Here is a 24,395-nt window from a genome sequence, read left to right as displayed (position 1 = left end):
CCCTGGTCAGGGAACTAGATCACACATGCATGCTGCAGCCAAGAGTTCGCATGCCACAACTAAGGAGCCTGCGTGCTGCAACTTAGGAGCCTGCAAGCCACTACTAAGGAGCCCACCTGCCACAACTAAGACCCAGTGTAACCAAATAAATAAATATATTTTTTTGAAAAACGAAGATATAAAAGTCTTCCCAGGATAGACATAACTTGACATATTAGGTTAAAAATAATGTCCTCCAAAGAAATCAGGTCCTCATATCTGTAACTTGTAAATATTACCTTATATGGAAAAAGATCCTTTGCAGGTGTGATTAAGTTAAGATTTTTAAGATGAGATAATCCCGTATTATTCTGGTGGGCTCTGAGTACCATCACGTTTGTCCTTATAAGAGAAAAGTATAGAGATTTTACATACAGGAGGAGGCTGTAAAATCTATGTGATCTTGGATGCAGATACTGGAATGAGGTGGCTACAAACCAAAGAATTCTGGGGCAGCCACCAGAAGAAGGAAAGACAAAGAATTTATTCTCCCCTAGAGCTTCCAGAGGGAGCATTGCCTTGCTAACACCTTGATTTTGGTTCAGTCATAATGATTTTGAACTTCTATCCTCCTGAGCTGTGAGAGGATAAATTTTTGTTATTTTAAGCCACCAAGTTTGTGATAATTTTTTAGATCAGCCACTAGAAATTATATACTTGAACCACCTTATTCAAGTGTATAATTTATACACTGTTATACAATATCTATATGTAGTTAAACGTCTTCCTAAAAACAAAACTCTATGCCCAGATGATTCTGCTGATGAATTTGTACCAGGCACATAAGGAAGAAATAATACCAATCTACATAAGTTCTTCCAGAAAGTAAAAGTGTAGAGAACACGATTATAGCTAAACATGTATGTACCCAATTATCCAACTTCTGGCTATATAGACCAGATAAATGGGTTTATAAAAGAGTGTGCGAGAACATCCATAGCAGCCTTATCCAGGATAGTCAAAAACTGTAAATAATATAATGGGTAAATTGTGGTTTATTCAAACAATATAATGCTATACAGAGATGAAATGTTTCACTTCTTCATATAACAGTGAGGTTGAATCTGCTTACCATAATATTGGACAAGAAACCAGACCCATAAACTACATACTGAATGGTTTTGTTATTATAAAATTCAGATCCACAGAAACTAGCCTACGATTGTAGAATTCAGAATAGTGTGTATCAATACTTTTGTGGTTTGTTAACAACTGGAGGTTAAGGGGGGGTGCTTTTCAGTATTGATTTGAGTGTTGTTACATGGGTATTATAAGTAGAATTGTAGTCACACTGTACACATAAGATTTGTGTATTTTGTTATACATATATTTTACCTCAATAAATACAAAAGAAAGAAATTCTAAAATCATGTAGAAACCCTGGCCCTGATGAAGTTACTCAAGTTGTAATCAAAGGAGAAACATTAACTGACTTAAGCCAGTAGGAATGGGGAAAATCCTTTCTATGCTTTGTGGATGAGAAGTGGGGAAATGGTTGCTGTGGACCTACCCAGTAAATGCCATTCATGTCTAGGTTATACAGATCTGCCCTATATTTGGGTCTTCTTTTTCAGAAATTAGATGAAATATTGATGAATGTTGTTCCACTCAGGGCTCCATATCTGATTGATGGTCACTTCTGATGTTTGTTCATTAAGAGTAGCCTTTGGGGGAATTCCCTGGCGGTCCAGTGGTTAGCTCTCACTGCCAAGGGCCTGGGTTCCTGGTCAGGGAACTAAGATCCCACATGCTGCCAAAAACAAAATAAAAAAGAGTAGCCTTTGGTTCTCTTAAAGTAATCCTCAAGGAGTCTGAGCAGTGTATTGGGAGTTAAAGCTACATACATCTTTTCTTCCTCACAAAGGCATACTTTAGACTTTTAATCCTGCAATTCTTAGATTCCTCTTCTTATTCTGTATTTAAAGACTAGTTATTTTTATTTATTTATTTATTTATTTATTTATTTTGCGGTACGCGGGCCTCTCACTGTTGTGGCCTCTCCCGTTGCGGAGCACAGGCTTTGGACGCACAGGCTCAGCGGCCATGGCTTATGGGCCCAGTCGCTCTGCGGCATGTGGGATCTTCCCGGACCAGGGCACGAACCCGTGTCCCCTGCATCGGCAGGCGGACTCTCAACCACTGCGCCACCAGGGAAGCCCAAGACTAGTTATTTTTAGTACATTTTTTGCAAATGAACAAATATTTCATAATGATATGGATTGAATATTATGGAGACCTAATAAATCATAATTTTTACCTGCAGTGTATAGCACAGTCGTGCAGAAAGGTTGAGTCAAATGAACTGAGAAACTTTATTGACACAAAGGAATCATGGACTATAGAAGTTTTCATTTCTTAAATTGTAATCTCCCAAAGTAGAATTTTCAGAGAAGGGATAATATGTTAGAATGTGTATTTTGAATTAGTAACATATGCGGCTAAAGAATAATATCAAGTATACTACACAGCCAGTCCTCTTCATGAATGGAGTAGAATCTGCAAATCAAGAAGTATGAGTCAGTTGATTTGGTTTTACACAACACAGACTTGGTTTTCTTATAAATAATAGAAATAAGGGGTCTAAGTAATCCATGTCTAATGTCTAAGTAGTCCATGACTCCTTGGTAGATAGCAAGAAATCTTTGAAATAAGCCAGCCTTTCTGTTGGGAGTTTTGGTTCCTTATGTGTTTTATTCTTGTTAATCAGGGACTTACTTTGGTGGATTGCAGAAAACGGTCTGCAGAACTTAGAAGGGAATTCTGATGAGCTCCATTCAACCTTTAGGAATGAGTAAATAATTTCTGAATTTTTATCTTTAGAGTAAAGGTGCTAGTGCTGGAAGAGAATGGACTGAACAGGAGACACTTCTACTGCTGGAGGTAAGCAGATTAGTGATGAAGCCCCTTTATTCATATGAGATGGGTGCTAACTTTCTGTGACTAGCATTTTAAATATACCTTTGGAATTTATCCTGAAAATTTTCAATCCATGTAATGAGTTTTAATAGCATTTTCTTGGGCTGTTGCAGTTTAAATATCACACTGGAGTTGATGTGCTAGCTGTCAGTAGGGGAGATCGAGCCTGGATATGTATTATTTTGGCTCAGGTTGGGTTCTTTTTGTTTTAAATCTGTTGCCAACAATTAAATATTGCAGATTTTCCAAAGCAATCTAGACATCTAACTCTTCCTCCAAAATTAGAAGATCTGGCAACTCCGGGCCCTTATTCTCAGATAGCAATAATTAGCTGGCTGGCCTTGGGTAGCAGATGTTCCTTTGAAATGGGGCATTTCTTCATAGTCCAAATTTTCTTAACTTAGCCCTCCTCAGTCATTGTAGATTAGTTCCCTAGTGCTTGTATGCAATTGAGTGTACAACCTCCGTATTTTCCAAAAGGATTTCTGAAAAGTGGATGAAGATACCTGCCATTGAAAAAATTATCTTGATTATGAAAGCAGAAGACTGTGATAAGCCCATGATTATGCATCGTGTCTCTGTCAGTCAGCATGTTGAATGCTTTTTTAATTTCGTTGTCTTTAGAGATTCTTGCAAATTCTTACAGAACTAGATCTCAGAATTATTTCTACTCTGAAGGGTAGGAAAAAGAGAGTATTTGGTTTCATATTTATCAACCAGTTCCGAAGAAGGACTATTTGTCTTTAGTTGTAGAACAACAATTGTTGGGGTAAAATGGAGACTTCATGACACTACTTAGTATTTGTGGATAGTATGTGTGGGAGCTGAATTAGGACCAAATGAGGAAGTTTATTGTTAAATATGTTAGGAATGCTTTTGCCTACATGGAACAGAAAATCTGACGAGCAATACATTAAACCAAAAGAACTTTGGTTTTTTGTTCAACTAGATTTCTTCAGATTGGCAATTCCAAGATTCTTTCCACTGTTCAATTATATCATCAGGTCCCTAGTTTTTCTGTTGTTTTGTTCTGCCTTCCGTAGCTGTCCACATTCTGTCTCTTTGTGTTCTGGTCACAGGAAGACTGGTAGTTCCAGACTTCTCATCCCTATTTAAAACAGAAAGAGAATTGGAAAAGGTACCTGGGGACTTCTCTTCCTGGGCTCTTGTGAGGAAAAGCTTTCCCAGAAGCCCCTCATCAGTGTTTCCTTTCTATCTCACTGATCAAATGGGTCTCATAAACACCTAGTACTGCGTGTGATCCTGGGAAAACAAATACATGGCTTTCTAGTTTCAATAGTGGGTTCAACCTGGAAGAAGTTGATGATTGCTCCTGGTAATTACTGGCAGCATCTACACCAATTATAACTGTAACATTAGAGCAGTGAATTTATGGAGGAAGAGCACTCCCTTTCACTGGAGTACTGCATCTGATCGAAACTTGTATATCGTATAAAATATGCAATTCAGAAATCAAGTATCAAATAAAAGATTAGGCTAGGGCAGCAGTTCTCAAACTTTCTGGGCTCAAGAAGCACTTGTACTCTCAAAATTTTTATTGAGGACTCCAGAGAGTTTTAATTTATGTGACTTTATCAGTATATATATATTTTTAATCAGTATTTTTTAAACTAAAAATTAAAACTGAGAATATTTAATTCACTTAAAATAACAGTGAACCCCTTTTGAGTTAACATAATTAACATTTTTATGAAAAATATCTTTTGAAAAAAGATATTAGTGAGAAGTGTAGCATTTATATATTTTAACAAATCTGTAATGTTTGGCTTACTAGAATACAGCTGGATTTTCATATTTGCTTTTCTACCAGGTATGTTGTTTTAGTTTAAGTATATTAGGAAAGTCTGGTATCACCTGGATATGTAGTTGGAAGCAGGAGAAGTATCTTAATGGCCTTTTCAGGTAATTATGAATATTCTTCTGTGATACAGACATGTCCCTCCTTTTTTTTTTTTTAAAAAAAGAAATTGAAGGTTTGTGGAAACCCTGCATTAAGCAAGTCGGTTGGTGCCATTTTTCCAACAGTATTTGCTCACCTTGTGTCTCTGTGTCACATTTTGGTAATCCTCACAATATTTCAAACTTTCTTATTGTTATTATATTTGTTACAGTGATCTGTGATCAGTGGTCTTGAATGTTACTCTTGCAAAAAGATTACACACTGAAGGCTCAGGTGATGGTTAGCATTTTTTAGCAACAAAGTATTTTAAAATTAAGGTACAGTGTTCTTTTTTTTTTTCTCGTTTGCGGTACGCGGGCCTCTCACTGTTGTGGCCTCTCCCGTTGTGGAGCACAGGCTCCGGACGCGCAGGCTCAGCAGCCATGGCTCACGGGCCCAGCCGCTCTGCGGCATGTGGCATCCTCCCGGACCGGGGCACGAACCCGTGTCCCCTGCATCGGCAGGCGTACTCTCAACCACTGTGCCACCAGGGAAGCCCTCAGTGTTCTTTTTAAGATATATAATACTATTGCACACTTAGTAGACAACAGTATAGTGTAAACATAACTTTTATATGTGCTGGAAAACCAAAATATCCATGTGACTTGCTTTATTGCAGTATTCGCTTTATCTCAGTGGTCCAGAACTGAACCCGCAGTATCTCTGAGTTATGCTTGTGTTACATTAAAACTTGACCACTGATAGTTTCTTAAAGTTTAGTTGCAGCATGGAATCCATTGGTCTCTCTTGCCCTAGTAATGGATCTTTTATCCATGTATGATTGCATAATGTCTTTCATTGATAAATTGGAAAATATTGGTTTACTGAATTATGCAGATCTTCCAAATGTTGATGCAGTTCATGATACAATCTGAAAAAAATCTAATTTGATAATACTGTGACCAATCTCATTAGAAAAGTCTTTTAAAAAGTAGAACAAGCGGGACTTCCCTAGTGGCGCAGTGGTTAAGAATCTGCCTGCCAATGCAGGAGACATGGGTTCGAGCCCTGGTCTGGGAAGATCCCACAATGCCGCGGAGCAACTAAGTCCGTGTGCCACAACTACTGAGCCTGTGCTCTAGAGCCCATGAGGCACAACTGCTGAAGCCTGCATGCCTAGAGCCTGTGCTCCACAACAAGAGAAGCCACCGCAATGAGAAGCTGCGCACCACAACGAAGAGTAGCCCCCGCTCGCCACAACCAGAGAAAAGCCCGCGTGCAGCAATGAAGACCCAACGCAGTCATAAATAAAAAAATAAAAAAAAAAAAGAACACGCTTTCATGGCAGATAAGTATTTTTCACAATTGTAATTTTCACTTAATCATTGGCAACAAACACCATCAGTTTTCCTTGGAGTGACTTTTTTTTTTTTTTTAAGTCTTTATTGAATTCGTTACAACACTGCCTTTGTTTTATGTTTTGGTTTTTTGGCTGCGAGGCATGTGGGATCTTAGCTCCCCGACCAGGGATCAAACCCATGCCCCCTGCATTGGAAGGCAAAGTCTTAACAACTGGGCTGCCAGGGAAGGGAAGTCCCTGGAGTGACATTTTTGAGAATCATTGTTTATTTTTGAGAAAATGTCTGCCAGATATCTGTGTCTGTAAAACCGTGGTATGGTAGCAATTCATTCTAGTGATGATGTTCAGTGAAAAGAGTGGCTACTTGAACTTGAAACTCAATCACAAGTGCTTTTCTTTTAGACAGCCGTCATGCTTTGAAAGTTGATATTTAGTCTTCTTGTGTACCTCCCATTTCATAATACTGAAGATTAAAAACACATGGGCTAAGATATTTAGATTCAATAAAATTAATTTTTACTGTTTCATCAAGGAAAAGTTTAAGTAAAGTTGGCTTATTTTGCTTCTGCAAGTGTGCAGCACTGAAGAATAAAATGACAGGACAGTATGGTGCCACTGCCTTGATTCATACTAAGGGGTCATACTAATTGCTTTTGCACCATTGAGCAAATGTCAACGTAATGAACAGACAGTAAGGTCCTAGTATTATTCTGAAAATGATTTTGATCTTTCAGTTCCTGTGAAAGGGTCTGGTGCTCCATGAGTATCCAGACTACACATTAGGATACTTTGGGCCTGGTGATGGCTCACGTTTCTGCATTGCTTTAATTTGATTTTGAGTTGTTCCCACAGTTGTGGTTCATTAAGAAGTTTTAGTGGTGTATTAACTCTTTCCTTTTCTTTTTTACACCCCTCTTCTACTTTTCCTTATTCTCTTAGTCTCTCTCTCTCTGTGTCTCTCTGGATCAAAATTCAAAAATATTTGTTCTTTTTGAGGTTTGTTTTTTTTTTTTTTTTGTGGTACGCAGGCCTCTCACTGTTGTGGCCTCTCCCATTGTGGAGCACAGGCTCTGGATGCGCAGGCCCAGTGGCCATGGCTCAGGGGCCCAGACGCTCTGCGACATGTGGGATCTTCCCGGACCGGGGCACGAACCCACATCCCCTGCATCGGCAGGCGGACTCTCAACCACTGCGCCACCAGGGAAGCCCTCTTTCTGAGTTTTTACCACTATTTTAATTTATTCTTATCTGTCCATTGAGTATCAGTGATATGCAAAGAGCTTATTTTCTGAGCTCCTTTTTATTTATTTCAACGCTGTCTTCTCTAGCCATATGTGCTATGGATGTTAATTTTAAAGTTCTCAGTATTTGTGGGGGAATGTATGGGATATGCATTTGTATTGCTTGTTTAGAATCTGTGGGCTCTAGGGAGAAATTAAATTGTGCAACACTACCTGAAACAGGCTCCTGTCAGTCAGCTCTTTTCCTTGCTGCATATTGATAGTCAAAATTTTCTCCTCCGCTACATTAAGATTCGTGGATAGTAAATACAGAGTGAGGTCAGAATGGTGAAGCTACTGTTTAACCTGAGCATATTCAAGAAAACCACAGTATCCCCACACAATAGTGCATTTTCTCTCCTGCAGGTGGAACCTGTGCAGTGGTTGATTTTTCTTTTAAACATGCTGTTGAATCAACAGGTGTTGTCTGTGCTTACACAAAGAGAAATAAAAGGCTTCCCAACAGCATTGTTTACCATTAACACCTTCTGTTTTTATAGTTTATTGGTAATTAATAGCTTAAGACTATGAAGTCAGAAGAAAAATTTTTAATCGATTTATAACCAAAAACATGGTCAATTTCTCCCTGATAAATCTGGAAGATTCATTAGGGTTTATTGTTGTCTGCCTACCCCTACCCTTGCCAAAATCATACCATTTTATCGGACAAGTATATCACACAGGCAGCTTCCCAAATATTTAGGATTATTCTTGAGACCACCACTTTTTTTTATTTTTAACCTATCCCATGCTTCGCTTTTTTTTTTTTTAACTTCTTTTTTGGAGTATAATTGCTTTACAATGGTGTGTTAGTTTCTGCTTTATAACAAAGTGAATCAGTTATACATATACGTATGTCCCCATATCTCTTCCCTCTTGTGTCTCCCTCCCTCCCACCCCTCTAGGTGGACACAAAGCACCGAGCTGATCTCCCTGTGCTATGCGGCTACTTCCCACTAGCTATCTATTTTACGTTTGGTAGTGTATATATGTCCATGCCACTCTCTCACTTTGTCCCAGCTTACCCTTCCCCTCCCCATATCCTCAAGTCCATTCTCTAGTAGGTCTGTGTCTTTATTCCCATCTTGCCCCTAGGTTCTTCATGACCCTTTTTTTTTTTTTAGATTCCATATATATGTGTTAGCATACGGTATTTGTTTTTCTCTTTCTGACTTACTTCACTCTGTATGACAGACTCTAGGTCCATCCATCTCACTACAAATAACTCAATTTCGTTTCTTTTTATGGCTGAGTAATATTCCATTGTATGGAATATTCCATTGTGTATTTGTGCCACACCTTTCTTTTTATGGCTGAGTAATATTCCATTGTATATATGTGCCACATCTTCTTTATCCTTTCATCTGTGGATGGACACTTAGGTTGCTTCCATGTCCTGGCTATTGTAAATAGAGCTGCAGTGAACATTATAGCACATGACTCTTTGAATTATGGTTTTCTCAGGGTATATGCCCAGTAGTGGGATTGTTGGGTCGTATGGTAGTTCTATTTTTAGTTTTTTAAGGAACTTCCATACTGTTCTCCATAGTGGCTGTATCAATTTACATTCCCACCAACAGTACAACAGTTCACTTTTATTTAAAAATACTTTATTTGATATGGTTTCTTATCAAAGCACAGTTATTGTATGGAATGCTGCAGGTTATTGTTTTTGGTTGTGTTCAGTTTATTGTGTTCCTACAAATATTGGGGGCATAATTTCAATTTTGCAAATAACTAAAGTGGAATCTATTCATTGGACAAATGAATGCAGTTTGAAAAAGATCTTTAATTGGTAGACATGCATAAGATCAAGAAGATGGAGTCATGTTTGAGTAAGATTTCATTTGTAAAATGTGTGAGGAATTTCAGGTATTTCACCTGAAAATGCATCATCAGTATAAGAAGCCACAAAATGCATCATCAGTATAAGAAGTCCTTACAGCAGTTTGAAATGGCATTGATAGAATCAGGGTGCCAGAAAGAAGAAATAGCACCATTCTATTCCATAGTGACTAAGGGGATTTTTAAAAAGAGGCTTTCACGATTTCTTTTAAGTCCACAACTGATTACAGTATTCTTCCTGGTCATTTATCATTGTCCCTGGCTTTGAAATTGAGAAAACTTGAATCTGTGAGCTTGTTGGTTCTACCTGGTTAACTTGTCTTTCTCATGCCTGCTTTGCTTTCTCATGCTTTGTATTAAATAATTAATGGCCATAAAATCTTGCACCTACAAAGAAAATCCATGATATGTATTAATATTTGTTTATCCGTAGATGGGTTTCTCATTTTATACTGGCCAGATTATAGAAACAATAGCATTAGAAGGTATTCAGTAAGCAGCCTCAAAGATTTTTCTCACAGTGTGCATGCACTTGACCTACTTTGCCTTGATATGCAACCCAGGAAATATTTTTTCCTGTGTAATTTTATTTATTTTTTATTGAAATACAGCTTATTTACAATATTGTGTTAGTTTCAGGTATACAGCAAAGTGATTGTGATTCAGTTACATATATAATTTTTCAGATTATTTTTATTACAAGACATTAAATATAGTTCCCTATTCTATACAGTAAATCTTTGTTGCTTATCTTCCTGTGTAATTTTGAATTACACTTTAGATGAGTATGTCTTCCAGTAAAAAAAAAAAAAAATTGTCTTGAAGAAAGCCTTTTTTTTAAAATACAGGGGGGTTTTGTTTGGTTGGTTGGTTGTTTGGTTGGTTGGTTTTTTGGCCCCGCCGCTTGGCTTGCAGGATCTTAGTTCCCTGATCAGGGATTGAACCTGGGTCCCTGGCAGTGGAAGTGAAGAGTCCTAACCACTGGACCGCCAGGGAATTCCCCAGGTTGTTTTTTTGATGCTTGGAGCCATGCAAAAGTCAGATTCCTTTCCTTCTTTAGTCCAGTTACCTGTGGTTAAATTGAGCACATTTTATTGGGTACTATGTTTCAGGCACTGTGGCAGATGCTGTAGATTGAGATGGCTAGGCCATAGTCTCTAGAGTTAAGGAATTCATAGTCTAGTCTGTGACAGAAACCGATTAAAACACAATTAGAGATATGACTGGAGCATGAGAGGTACAGAGGAGTGGCTGCGCATCTGGGCTGGGTGGATGAGATATAATGGACAGCTTCCTGGAGTGGGGTGCTGGTGTTGGTTCTAGTACATGATATTTCCAGTGCAGAACAAACTGTACATAGGCACAGTACTTAGGAACAGTGTTGTGAGATCTGGGTATTTTTGGAGCATTAAAGAGTACGGAGGTGAGGGGGAAGAAGTAGCTGATACCTGGTCATGTTTGGCCTTAATTCCGTAAGATAATGATGAACACTGAAATAGTTTCAGGCAGGAGAGAGATCGTGTCCTGTATCAAACATACTTCGCTCTAGCAACAGGAAGAAGGATGAATTTAAGGGTAGAGAGACAGGCAATTCTAAGAATCCAAGTAAGCAGCGGTGAAGACCCCAGTGATGACAGGAGGAATGAAAGTGTTTTGTAGTGTAAAATGTCTCCTAATAACTTTTCTCTATATGTCACCCTTCTCCTTCCTGGCCAGTTGGTCACCATGTCGTTTTGAAAACATCTCTTCAGTCTGCCCCTCTTATGTAATGCCAGTGACCAGGCTCAGAACTTGACTGTTGCTCAGCCTTGTGCTCTGGCTTGAATTTTGCATGACAGTTCCTTAGCTTTATTCTGGGAAAAAACCTTCCTGAACTTTCTTTTTTTCTCTGGCTGAAGGAAAATGAATAAAGAAAGAAACTTTTAAAAATAAGTTTGTTTGAAAAGGTTATGCTAGAACATGTCAAGAAAATCTTTACCCAGAATCAGAAACTTAGGAGTCTCAGTTGTATGTTTCGGGCCCCAGGGACCCTCATGAGCTAGATTGATATTTGTTTTTTGTTACAATCTGCGTCTTTTTTCTAAAGTAATTCCTTTTAGAACTACCCAAAGCCACAGACTGTCCAGAGGATACCCAGAATTAGCCTTGTTTTTCAAGGGATTTAATGAGTAAGGTGATTTGTTGGCTTGGGTTTTTGAGGAGTCCTGTACCACTCCAGTGAGAAAGAAAGCCTGGAGCAGCAGTTGGAGTCCAGATTTAAGAATTCACTGAGGTGGGACTTCCCTGGCAGTCCAGTTGTTAAGACTCCATACTTCCAGTGCAGGGGGTGTGGATTCGATCCCTGTTCAAGGAACCAAGATCCCGCATGCCTCATGGCATGGCCAAAAAATAAAATTAAAGTAAAAAATTAAAAAAGAATTCACTGAGGCAATAAACACGGAGAGAACCATCATCATGGTGAACTCATCTTAACACAGTATTAGCAAATCAGGCTCTACAGTAGGGTTTTTAACCACGCTACTATTAACATTTTGGACCAGATAGCTTTTTTGTTGTGGGGTCTCTTATGTGCATTGTAGAATTTTTAACAGCATCCACGGCCTCTACCCACTAGGTGCCAGTAGCACCTCTCCAATTGTGTCAACCCAGAATGTCTCCAGCCACTGCCAATTGTCCCTAAGGAGACACAGTTGCCCCTGGTGGAGAGTCATGGCTGTAGATAGAACCATGTGAGAGTAGTAACTTTGGTAGCTACAGTAGCTCCCCAAGAGATTCTTTTACCCAATTCATTCCTTGAATTTCTCAGCACCACCTATTTGTGGCTTCCTTCATACTGTTCTATCTCCCTCCCCCTTGGAGACTGCTTTTCTTGTTTTTGTTGGAGTTTTTCAGCATTTTCTCTGAAAAGTTAAAAATTTTTAAACTAGAAATGTGTGTGCTCTATGAATTTTAGCATCAGTTTCGTAATTTTTAACAAAAAAGTTTGAATGGGATTGCATTGAATCTGTAGTTCAATTTGGAGAGAATTGACATCTTAACAATATTGAGACTTCTAATGACTGAACACAGCATATCTCTTCATTTATTTAGGTCTTTGATTTCTCAGCATGTTTTATTTTTTCCAGCATATTGGTCTTACACATTCTTCATTATATTTTTTCCTAAGTATTTCATTTTTGTGCTATTTTAAATACTTTTTTCCAATTAAAAAATTTTCATTGCTAGTATATATGGAAATATAATTGAGTTTTTCTATTATCCTTTTAACTGATGACCTTGCTAAACTTTTTAGTTTAATACCTTTTTTTGTAGATTCTGTAGGATTTCCTATATAAGCAATCATGTGTGTATTAATAAAAACCAGTTGTTCTTCCTTTGTAATATGCATGCCTTTTATTTATTTTTCTTGACTGATTGAGAATTTAATATAATAATGAAAGCAATCATAGCTACCTATTTTCTTATGAACAGTATAACCATTTTCATTACTGTTTTTAAAGTCTGTCTAAAGAACAGTCACAGGCTTCTGATGTCATTAAATACTTCCTTGTTACCGGATATTAAAGCTCCTGTTTTTTTCCATTATAGGCTCTGGAGATGTATAAGGATGACTGGAACAAAGTGTCGGAACACGTTGGAAGTCGCACACAGGATGAATGCATCCTCCACTTTTTGAGGCTTCCCATTGAGGATCCATACCTTGAGAATTCTGATGCTTCCCTGGGGCCCCTGGCCTACCAGCCTGTCCCCTTCAGTCAGTCAGGAAACCCAGTCATGAGCACTGTTGCTTTTTTGGCATCTGTGGTGGATCCTCGTGTGGCATCTGCTGCAGCCAGAGCAGCTTTGGGTATGAACTTTCTTAAGCCATCTCACCAGAGTAACAATTTCAGATAATGGTTTAATACTTCCTTTCATGCTAATTTTATCTCAGATTTAAGTGTTATCGGCTGTTATATTCATTTCAGTTATGTAAATAACAAAAAAAAAATCGGATATTACCCCTTGAAGATACCATGTTGTATTTGAAGTATTATAACATTTTAAACTAAAACACTTAAAATATAATAATTTTCAAACTAAGAGCATTTATTAAGAATTCAGGGGTTCCCTGGTGGTGCAGTGATTGAGAATCTGCCTGCTAATGCAGGGGACACGGATTCGAGCCCTGGTCTGGGAGGATCCCACATGCCACGGAGCAACTAGGCCCGTGAGCCACAACTACTGATCCTGCGCGTCTGGAGCCTGTGCTCCGCAACAAGAGAGGCCGCGATAGTGAGAGGCCCACGCACTGTGATGAAGAGTGGCCCCCGCTTGCCGCAACTAGAGAAAGCCCTCGCACAGAAACAAAGACCCAACACAGCAAAAATAAATTAATTAATTAATAAACTCCTACCCCCAACATCTTCTAAAAAAAAAAAAAAAAGAATTTAGAGGGACAAAACAGGTTTTTAATGGTATGTTTTGTGATTCATTCAGAATTTTATATAATTGGCAAAAAGGAGTCATTTAACATTCTTGGATTACAATAATTCTTACTAGAATTTTCTCATACCATAGAACTCTTTCTTGATTTTCTGGTTGTTTTATCCTTATTGTTATCTTGATTAAAATCTAGCCAGCAGAGTTAGATGAAATTTGGGCAGCAATTTTTTATTTTTTTTTAAATATATTTAGTTTTGGCCGCACCTTGTGGCATGCGGGATCTTAGTTCCTCGACCAGGGATCGAACCAAGGCCCCCTGCAGTGGAAGCGTGGAGTCTTAACCACTGGACCACCAGGGAAGTCCCTGGATAGCAGTTTTGATTGTTACTAATAGAAATTTAAAGATCTCCTGTTTATATAGTAAGATGCTGTGACATGTAAGGTAAAACATAGAGTCACAGAATTTCGTTACTGTACATGTTTATCTCCTTTGGCCCTCTTGATTTGCTTTGGTAGATCAGATCGAGTCTCCAGAAAGGTCACTAGGTTACACACGATACACTAATGTGTCATATTATCTAGTTTACATTGAAGCAAATATTTATGCAAAGCCAGATCACTGTTCCATTTTTCTTCTTAAACAGAAGAGTTTTCTCGAGTCCGGGAGGAGGTACCACTGGAATTGGTGGAAGCTCACGTCAAAAAAGTACAAGAAGCAGCACGAGCCTCTGGGAAAGTGGATCCCTCCTATGGTTTGGAGAGCAGCTGCATTGCAGGCACAGGGCCAGATGAGCCAGAGAAGCTTGGTGAGTCACTGCTGCCCCCAAGAACAGGGATAATAGGTGTTGTATTTTCCTATCAGCTTGCTAGAATAATTGGGTCTGCTTGCACTTAAGAGTGAGTACAATGATCAAAAGAAACTTGCATCGTAAAAAATTAATGTATTTTTTTAATCTCTTCCTTTTATGATAGAATTTTTAAAATTGTCTGATAACCGTTTTTGTTTTCGTTTTATGTTTGGCTGTGTTGGGTCTTCGTTGCTGCGTGCAGGCTTTCTCTTGTTGTGGCGAGTGGAGGCTACTCTTCATTGTGGCATGCGGGCTTCTCATTGCGGTGGCTTCTCTTGTTGCGGAGCGTGGGCTCTAGGTGCGCAGGCTTCAGTAGTTGCAGCACGCGGGCCCTAGAGCATGCGGGCTTCAGTAGTTGTGTGTGGGCTCAGTAGTTGTGCCTTGCGGGCTCTAGAATGCAGGCTCAGTAGTTGTGGTGCACGGGCTTAGTTGCTCCACGACATGTGACCTTTTCCCGAACCAGGGATCGAACCCACGTTCCCTGCATTGGCAGACAGATTCTTAACCACTGTGCCACCAGGGAAGTCCCCTCATAACTGTTAATAATATCACAGTTGTGAGGTATCTGATGCCTGTTTTTAGATCTAGGTTTTGAGCATATAGACATAAGAATTCAGAAAGAGGACTTTTGTGGTTATTTTAATTTATATGTTGCTGAGTAGATTTAAGTTTATTGTTTTGGGTGATTTTTAAATTGAAATAAAATTCATATAAAATGCTTCATTTTAATCACTTAAATGTATATAATCCAGTGGCTTCTAGTAAATTCACAGTATTGTTCATTCATTACCACTATCTAATTCCAGAACATTTTTGTCACCCCAAAAGAAAAACCCCATACCAATTAAGCAGTCACTTCCCATTTTTTCTCTCCTTAGCTCTGTTGACCGTTACTCCGCTTTCTGTCTCTATGGATTTGCCTATTCTGGATATTTCCTATAAATGAAAATCATACTATGTGTGGCCTTTTGTGTCTGACTTCTTTCAGGTAGCATAGTGTTTTCAAAGTTCATCCATGGTATAGTGTAATTCAGTACTATGCTGAATAATATACTTGGGTGGATATACCACATTTTACTAATCTATTAATCAGTTTATGGATATTTGTATTGTTTCCACTTTTTCATACTTTTGAATAATGCTGTTATGAACATTCATGTACAGGTTACTTGGTGATTTTCTGCTTCTTGGGTATGTAGCAGTGGAACTACTGGATCATGTGGTAATTCTTTATTTAACTTTTTGAGGAACTATCCAGCTGTTTTCACAGTGGTTTTACCATTTTGTTTCCACTAGGAATGTATGAAGGTTCCGATTTCAACACATCCTTGCCAACACTTGTTTTCCCCTTCCCTTTTTAAAAAAAATACCCAGCCTGTGTGTGTGTGAAGTGGTATCTTATTGTGATTTTTTATTTGCATTCAGTTTGGGGAGTATTGCTATCTCAACAGTGTTAAGTCTTTCAAGCAATGAACATCAGATGTCATTCCATTTATTTTAGGCCTTTAATTTCTTTAAGCAATGTTTTGAAGTTTTTAGTCTTGTATTTCCTTTGTTAAATCTTTTCCTTTGTATTTTATTCTTTTGAATGTTGTAAATGAAATTGTTTTTCTGATCTTAGGGAGAAAGCTTTTAGCATTTTATCGTTAGTATGATGTTATATGTTCGATTTTCATAGACGCCTTTTATCAACTTTCGAAAGTTCCCTTCTGTTTCTATTTTGTTGAGTGTGTTTTTTTGGTTTTTTTTTTTTGCAGTACGCGGGCCTCTCACTGTTGTGGCCTCTCCCGTTGCGGAGCACAGGCTCCGGACGTGCAGGCTCAGCGGCCATGGCTCACGGGCCTAGCCACTCCGTGGCATGTGGGCTCTTCCCAGACCAGGGCACGAACCCGTGTCCCCTGCATCGGCAGGTGGACTCTCAACCACTGTGCTACCAGGGAAGCCCCTTGTTGAGTGTTTTTATCATGAAAGGATGTTGGATTTCATCAGCTGCTGGGTTTTTTTTGTTTGTTTTGTTTTGTTTGTTTTGTTTTTGCTGCACGCACGGTATGCAGAATCTTAGTTCCCTGACCAGGGATGGAACCCGTGCCCCTTGCAGTGGAAGCGCAGAGTCTTAACCAGTGAACCACCAGGGAAGTTCTCATCAGCAGCTTTTAATGTATCAATTGAGATGATTGTGTGGTATTTTTACTTTATTCCATAAGTAAATATTTATGTGTTTCATATTAATTGAGTCTCACCTGTTAAACCACCTTTGCATTTCTGCGATAAATCCCACTTGATCAATGTGACTAATCCATTTAATATTCTATTAGATTAGGTTTGCTAGTATTATATTAAAGATTTTTGCATCTATAGTCATAAGGGATATTGGTTAGTACTTTTTATTTCTTGTGATATCTTTGTCTGGTTTTGGTATCAGGGTAATACTAACTTCTAAGAATGCTTTAGAAATTGTTCTAACTTTTGGAAGAGTTAAAGAAGTATTGGTGTTTGTTCTTTAAATGTTTGATAGAACTTGTATGTGAATCCTTCAAGTCCTGTGCTCTTTTTTAATGTTTTTTTTAATTGAAGTATAGTTGATTTACAATGTTGTGTTATTTTCTGCTGTACAGCAAAGTGATTCCATTATACATATATTATTTTTTTAATATTATTTTCCATTATGGTGTATCACAGGATATTGAACGTAGTTCTCTGTGCCATACAGTAGGACCCTGTTGTTTATCCATTCTGTATATAATAACTTACACCTGCTAACCCCAACCTCCCACTCCATCCCTCCCCCAATTCCCTCCCCCTTGGCAACCACAGGTGTGTTCCCTGTGTCCATGAATCTGTTGGTTTCATAGATAAAGTTCATTTGTTCATATTTTAGATTCCACATTATAAGTGATATCATATGGTATTTGTCTTTTTCTGACTTACTTCACTTAGTGTGATAATCTCTAGGTCCATCCATGTTGTTGCAAACGGCATTACTTCTTTTTTTTTTTACAGCTGAGTAGTATTTCATTGTATATATGTATCACATCTTCTTTATCCACTCAACTGTCAGTGGACATTTAAGTTGTTTTCATGTCTTGGCTATTGTAAATAGTGATGCAATGAACGTTGGGGTGCACGTGTCTTTTCGAATTACGGTTTTCTCTGGATATATGCCCAGGAGTGAGATTGCTGGATCATATGGTAATTCTGTTTTTAGTTTTCTGAGGAACCGCCATACTGTTTAGTGGCTGTATTTAAAATGTTTTTTGACTACTGATAGAAAATCTGTTTACTTGCTATAGAAAGTCTATTTTTCTTTTCTTTTTTTTTTTTTTGCGGTACGTGGGCCTATCACTGCTGTGGCCTCTCCCGTTGCGGACCACAGGCTCAGTGGCCATGGCTCACGGGCCTAGCCACTCCGTGGCACGTGGAATCCTCCCAGACCGGGGCACGAACCCGTGTCCCCTGCATCGGCAGGCGGACTCTCAACCACTGCGCCACCAGGGAAGCCCTATTCTTTTTCTTCTTGAAACAGTTTTGGTAGTTTGCGTTTTTCTAGGAATTTGTAGATTATCAAATTTGTTCACCGCACACACAAGAATAAATCATAAAACCCTAAGTAGAAACAACTCAGGTATCCATCAACTGTATGGATAAGCAAAATGTGGTATACAATGGAATATTATTTGACCATAAAATGGAATGAAGTGTTAACATATGCCACATCATGGAGCAGCCTTGTAAACATTATGATAGGTGAAAGAAGCCAGTAAAAAGGACAATATAGTATGTAATTCCAATTATATCAAGTGTCCTGAATAGGTAAATCTATAGAGACAGAAAGTATATTAATGATTGCTTAGGGTTGGGAGGAACAGGGGTAAAGGGGGATGATAGCTAAAGGGTATAGCTTTCCCTTTGAGGTGATGAAAATGTTCTGAAATTTACTGTGGTGATTGTTGTACATATCTGGAAAGATACTAAAATTCATTGAATTGTACTCATTTTGATGGGTTGATCATATGGTGAATTATATCTTGGTAAAGCTGTTTTTTTAAAAGTTCATAATGTTCTTTTATATTCCTTTAAAAAAATTATTTATTTTTGGTTGTGTTGGGTTTTCGTTGCAGCACGTGGGCTTTCTCTAGTTGTGGTGAGCGGGGGCTACTTTTCGTTGCAGTGCACGGGCTTCTCATTGCGGTGGCTTCTCTTGCTACAGAGCACGGGCTCTAGGCATGCAGGCTTCAGTAGTTGTGGTGTGCGGGCTCAGTAGTTGTGGCTCGCAGGCTCTAGAGCACAGGGTCAGCAGTTGTGGCGCACAGGCTTAGTTGCTCTGCGGCATGTGGGATCTTCCTGAACCAGGGCTCGAACCAGTGTCCCCTGCATTGGCGGGTGGATTCTTAATCACTGCGCTACCAGGGAAGGCCCTATATTCCTTTTTATTTCTGTGAGGTTGGTAGTGTTTCCATTTTCATTCCTGATAATAGTAATTTGGTCCAGTTTTTTTTTCCTTCATCAGTCTAGAAAAAGGCTTGTCAATTTAATCTTCTCAGAGAACCCACTTTTGATTTCAGTGGTTCTCTATTGTTTTTCTATTCTCTTAATTTATCATCACTCTGATCTTTTCCTTCCTTCTCTTGCTTTTGGTTAAGTTTGCTCTTCTTTTAATAGTGCCTTAAGTTGGAAATTGGGATATTGATTTGAGATCTTTCGTCCTTATTAATGTAGATAATGTAGACTTTCATAGCTATATAAATATCCCTCTTTTTGCTGCATTCCGTAAGTCTTCATATGTTTTGTTTTTGTTTTCGTTCTTCTCAAAATATTTTGCAGTTTCCCTGGTGATTTCTTCTTTGACCCATTGGTTGTTTAAGAGTATGTTTTTTAAACCACTCAGTGGTCTTAAGCTATTCTAACACAAACTCTTAAAATGGAGAGGTTGATAGAAAATAGTTTCTTAAAAAAATAAAACAGCATGTTGTTTACTTGTACCAATTTGTGAATTTTTAAGATTTCCTTCTGTTATTAATTTCTAGTTTTATTCCATTTTATTCACAGAAGATAATTTGTGTGATTTCTATTTTTTAAATTTTATTAAGACTTGTTTTGTTGCTTAACATATTGTCTGTCCTGGTGAAAATATTCATGTTGTATTTTGCTATCATTGAATGGTGTCTTCTGTGTATGTTTGGTGTGGCTGGTCTATAGTGTTGTTCAAGTTGTCTGCTTCTTTATCTTTTTTCCTAGTTGTTCCATCCTTTTTGAAATGTCTTGGAATCTCCAACTATTGTGGGTGGACTGTGTTCCTTTCTTCAATTCTGTCTGGTTTTGCTTCATATATTTTGAGACTGTGTTGTTCGTTGCATGTATGTTTATAATTGTTATATCTTTTTAATGGGTTGACCCTTTCATCATTATATAATACCTTTTTCTCTTGTAACATTTTTTGTTTAAAAGTTTGTTTTATCTGATGTCAACATACCACTCCAGCTGTCTTTTGGTTGCTGTGTTTTCATGGAAAAGCTCTGAGTTCATTACCTCTGAGTTTTCTCATCTGTAATAAGAGATGGTTAGATACTCTCTATAATATGTCATTTAGCTATGCCAGTCTGTGATATTGGACAAATGATATTTTTGCTAATAAGGACTTCTATCTGTTTTTGTTTAATTGATCTTGAAGAGGAGTAGAATTTTAATAAAGTAGCTTCATAAACAGTACTTGACTTCTCAAACGGGAAGTGTTCGTATATAAGAGGGTAATTTTCACACTAAAATACAGTAAAAATACTGTTTTATATATAATTATCAGTAGTGTATTTCCAACGTTTCTTACGTTGTTCATTAATTTTTTTCATTCATCATGAAACAATTTCTGAAGAATAATTCAAGCTAAAGATGTATTGCTGTCATCTTGCCTAATAGTTACGACTTTGTATCAGTTGTATGAAATTTATACAACCTATGCTTCAGCTGCAGTGATTTTGTCTTTTTCATTTATTCTTATAGGATAAAGATAATATGAAGTAAAAATTTAAATTGTCAGCCAGTATGCCACAGATGATACCATCTGAACTCCTGGTGCTCTATTCTAGGTGGTTTGAGTAGGTACCAGTAAGGTCTCTTCTAGCCTAAAATGTTAGAGTTTCCATGAGTTTGCATAGGGCCTACCCCTGTTGTTTTCTCTACTTTCTTGAAAGTGTCAATCTAGCAGTTTCATTTTGCAGATAATGGAAACAGATTTTCAGATTAATCAAAGTTCTCACTCTAGTCTTCAGAACAAATTATTGACCTAACTGTTCTTGATATTGGTTACTAATCCAGAGTACCAAGGCTTTGAGTTAAAAAGTAATTTACAGTATCCACAGTATTTCTTAGTTTGAAAACTCACTTATTTTCCTTTCTTTAGATGGAGACTGAAATTAGCAAACCAAGCCACATTTCTGTTGCTCTTTGTTGATTCTGCACCATGAGGCAGTGCCCAGCTCACGCCAGGAAAACCTGGGTCTATTGAATGCCTGGGAAAGGTCTTACTTTCCTCAACTTTTTTTGTGTGTTTTTGGTTCATTTGTAGGGTCTTTTGGTTCCCTGTGGTCATGGAATTGAAAAGGGTTGGCAAAGCCTTCTTATTTCATTCAAAGAAGTTTCTGTACTCTTCAAAATCCGGGACATGGTTTTACATGTAAATCTGTTTTAAAAATTTTGGTAGATGATACCATAAAGGATTAGTGGTTAAGAAACAGGTTGAGAAGTTGGCCATTTCTAGTTTAGTGGGATTTAAAAGAGGACCAAAAAAAAAAAAAAAAATCTAGCAACCTTAGTCCTGTGGGGCTAGATTTTCCTGATTCATTAGTGAATGTATGATTTGTAAAGCTTGGATCAGACTGCTGCAGGAAGCACTGGAGACTACAAAGGGTGATTCTTTGAATGGCATGAACAGTAAACTTCATTCGTAGGACCTGGAGGTGGCCTATCAGGTAAACCTTTCTGAAGTGCAGTGTATACTCACTAGTTGCAGCAATAGAATTTGGGTCCTTTTACCATTTAATAAGGGTTAAGGAAAATACCAGGCTAATATGAATATTTCTAAATGAGTTGTAGACAGAATTCTATAACTAATGCTGGCCTATTACAGTTAAAGTGATTTATATTGGGCTGTGACTAATAGAATAAATTAGGAAACAACAAATGGTGCTCCCTGTAGAACTGGCTCAGCAAAGTTGTAGTGGGGAGTCAATAGTATATCTCCTATCTTTCTGAACCACATTACAAGTTCAGAGTTCAAAGAAAGGAAGTATCAAATTTACATTTAAACTTACACTTTATATAACAAAATAGTGCCTTATTACATAGCACACAGATTTGAGATAGAATGATGTAGGTTTCCTTATCAAGGTAATATTCTGCCTGGGTGGTAGATTAATCATACTTTTTATTGTGATACTTAATTTACGGTTACACTAGTAACTTTTATGTATTAATGATGGTAAAATGATAATATGGGAAAAAATAAATAAGTTTCCTTACGAAATACAAGACTGGATTTCTCTCATTAGCCTATCTAACTTTTTATTGTGGATTTGGGGGGAAGTATTTGGTGAAATAAAAGTTAGTTAAGATAGGTGAACACTAGGTCTGAAACACCTTATTTTTCATTTATTAGGAGACTTCTCATGGGAATTATTTAGGGAAGTAAGTGTTACCAAAAGGAGTTTCTTTTTTTTTTAATGAATTGTTTTCTAATGCTGGTGCTGCTTTTTTTTTTTTTTTAAATCTTTGGCCGCATTGGGTCTTCATTGCTGCGCATGGGCTTTCTCTAGTTGCGGCAAGCAGGGGCTACTCTTCGTTGCGGTGTGCGGGCTTCTCATTGCAGTGGCTTCTCTTGTTGTGGAGCATGGGCTCTAGGTGCGCGGGCTTCAGTAGTTGCAACATGTGGGCTCAGTAGTTGTGGCTCACAGGCTCTAGAGTGCAGGCTCCATAGTTAATGGTGCTCAGCTTAGTTGCTCCACGGCATGTGGGATCTTCCCGGACAAGGGCTCGAACCCATGTCCCCTGCATTGGCAGGCAGATTCTTAACCACTGCACCACCAGGGAAGTCCCAGGAGTTTCTTTAGTTTAAGCGTCTTTTAACACTGTAATCATTGATTAGTATCTACTGATTTCTCTAAGTTTGTATTGTTTTTTGTTTGACCAGAGACCATTCTAGGAATCGAAAAAATAATACTGCTATTTGAGACCTTTTTTGTTTAACCTAAAAATATTATGAGATTTTATTTGCTTTCAGTTATAGGGGAAGGTGAGAGAAGTTAAGACCAAAGAAATGAAGAGAAGTTTTAAACATTGCTTAGAAGTCATCGGAAACCAACATTTCTTTCTCAATCCCCATGTTTGTCACACATTATATAGGAGTTTTCTGTTTCGTCATTTAAGGTTCTTTTCAGGACAACCCTTTGGAGAAAGTGGCATTGTTATTAAGTAGAAGCAAGGAAACTAAGGTGTTGGCAGGTTACATTGGCATGCTTGTTAAGAATGGGGTAAAATTTGAACCTAAATGTCTCTGACCCCAAAGCTCAACCTCTCTTCCCTGTAGCATGCTGACAAAAGTAAAATATGTAGGAATGTTTGTGTATTTTTCATTCATTGAACAAGGATCATTAAAGGTCTAATAGCTCCATTGTATGTATTACGTTATATACTATGACAAATGCAATAGGAAAAGACCCGGCCCTCCTGAAAACCTAGGCTCTGCGTAAAGAGACAGGCAAGAGTGACTGTGGCTGTTTCATCTATACAAGATTAAGTGCTGAGAAACTCACAGCAAAATTCAGTGTATGAGCCCATACCACATAACCATTCTTAGACAGGATATCAGTTGTTTTTTGTTTTTTGTGTTTTTTTTTTGCGGTACGCGGGCCTCTCACTGTTGTGGCCTCTCCCATTGCGGAGCACAGGCTCCGGACGCACAGGCTCAGCGGCCATGGCTCATGGGCCCAGCCTCTCCACGGCATGTCGGCATGTGGGATCTTCCCGGACCGGGGCACAAACCCATGGGATATCAGTTTTAAGCTAAACTTTTTTCCCCTTTTTTCCCCTTTTAACTGAGAGATAAATAAGACTGTAAATATATTGTGTTATCATGGCGTCTCATTGTGTTCTAGGTGCTAGGGTACTGGTAAACAAAGCCAACCAAAATTACTGCCCTTGTGGACTTTATATTTTATAGGTGGAAGATGGACAGGCGTCTAATATGTAAAACTTAGAATGTATAAATTAAATGTAAATATGTAGAAAGAGTGTGTTGGCTGGTAAGTGGCATGGTGAAAATAGAGCAGGGACCTGTCAATAAGAGTGAAGTGTGGGGAATTGCAGTTTTAAATGGTCAGGGAATGCATGTCTCACCAAGAAAGTGGCATTTGAGCAAAGATGTAAGTGGAAGGCAAGGAAGGGGGAACTGTGTAGACATCTAAGGTCAGAGGGTTCCAAGCATTGGGAGCAGCCAGTATACAGGCCGCTGGACAGGAGCTGCCTGGCATAGTTGAGGAATAGCAAGGAGAATCATGGCCAGGTAGCTGAATTGCAGGGTAGAGGAGGTCAAGGGAGATTATGAGGGGCCTTGTGGGCCATTGTAACATTTTAATGTTTACTCTGAGGTGGAGCCAAATGAGGGGTTTGAGCAGAAGAGTGTCAGGGTCTGACCTATGTTTTTAAGTTTCATTCTACTAGGTTGAGAATAGACCCCATCTAGGAATTGTTAAATTTGATTTATTTTTCAGATAATGTACGTAATATATTTGAATATT

At 38.3% G+C, this 24,395-nt stretch overlaps 1 protein-coding gene across 4 annotated transcripts in view; it reads left to right on the top strand.

The window, feature by feature from the left end:
- SMARCC1 (SWI/SNF related BAF chromatin remodeling complex subunit C1) overlaps positions 1 to 24,395 on the top strand; it is a 180,310-nt gene that overhangs the window by 97,506 nt on the left and 58,409 nt on the right. For all 4 annotated transcript variants that reach the window (XM_060022372.1, XM_060022375.1, XM_060022374.1 and 1 more), the window contains 3 exons: positions 2,860 to 2,919; positions 12,929 to 13,187; positions 14,407 to 14,568. In XM_060022372.1, the coding sequence (XP_059878355.1) occupies positions 2,860 to 2,919; positions 12,929 to 13,187; positions 14,407 to 14,568 (481 nt within the window). The remainder of the gene's footprint in view (positions 1 to 2,859; positions 2,920 to 12,928; positions 13,188 to 14,406; positions 14,569 to 24,395) is intronic.

Source organism: Delphinus delphis, chromosome 10 (genome assembly GCF_949987515.2).
Source record: "Delphinus delphis chromosome 10, mDelDel1.2, whole genome shotgun sequence".
Taxonomy (NCBI): Eukaryota; Metazoa; Chordata; class Mammalia; order Artiodactyla; family Delphinidae; genus Delphinus; species Delphinus delphis.
Note: the sequence above shows the minus strand (reverse complement) of the source record. Positions and strands in the feature narration are given on the sequence as shown.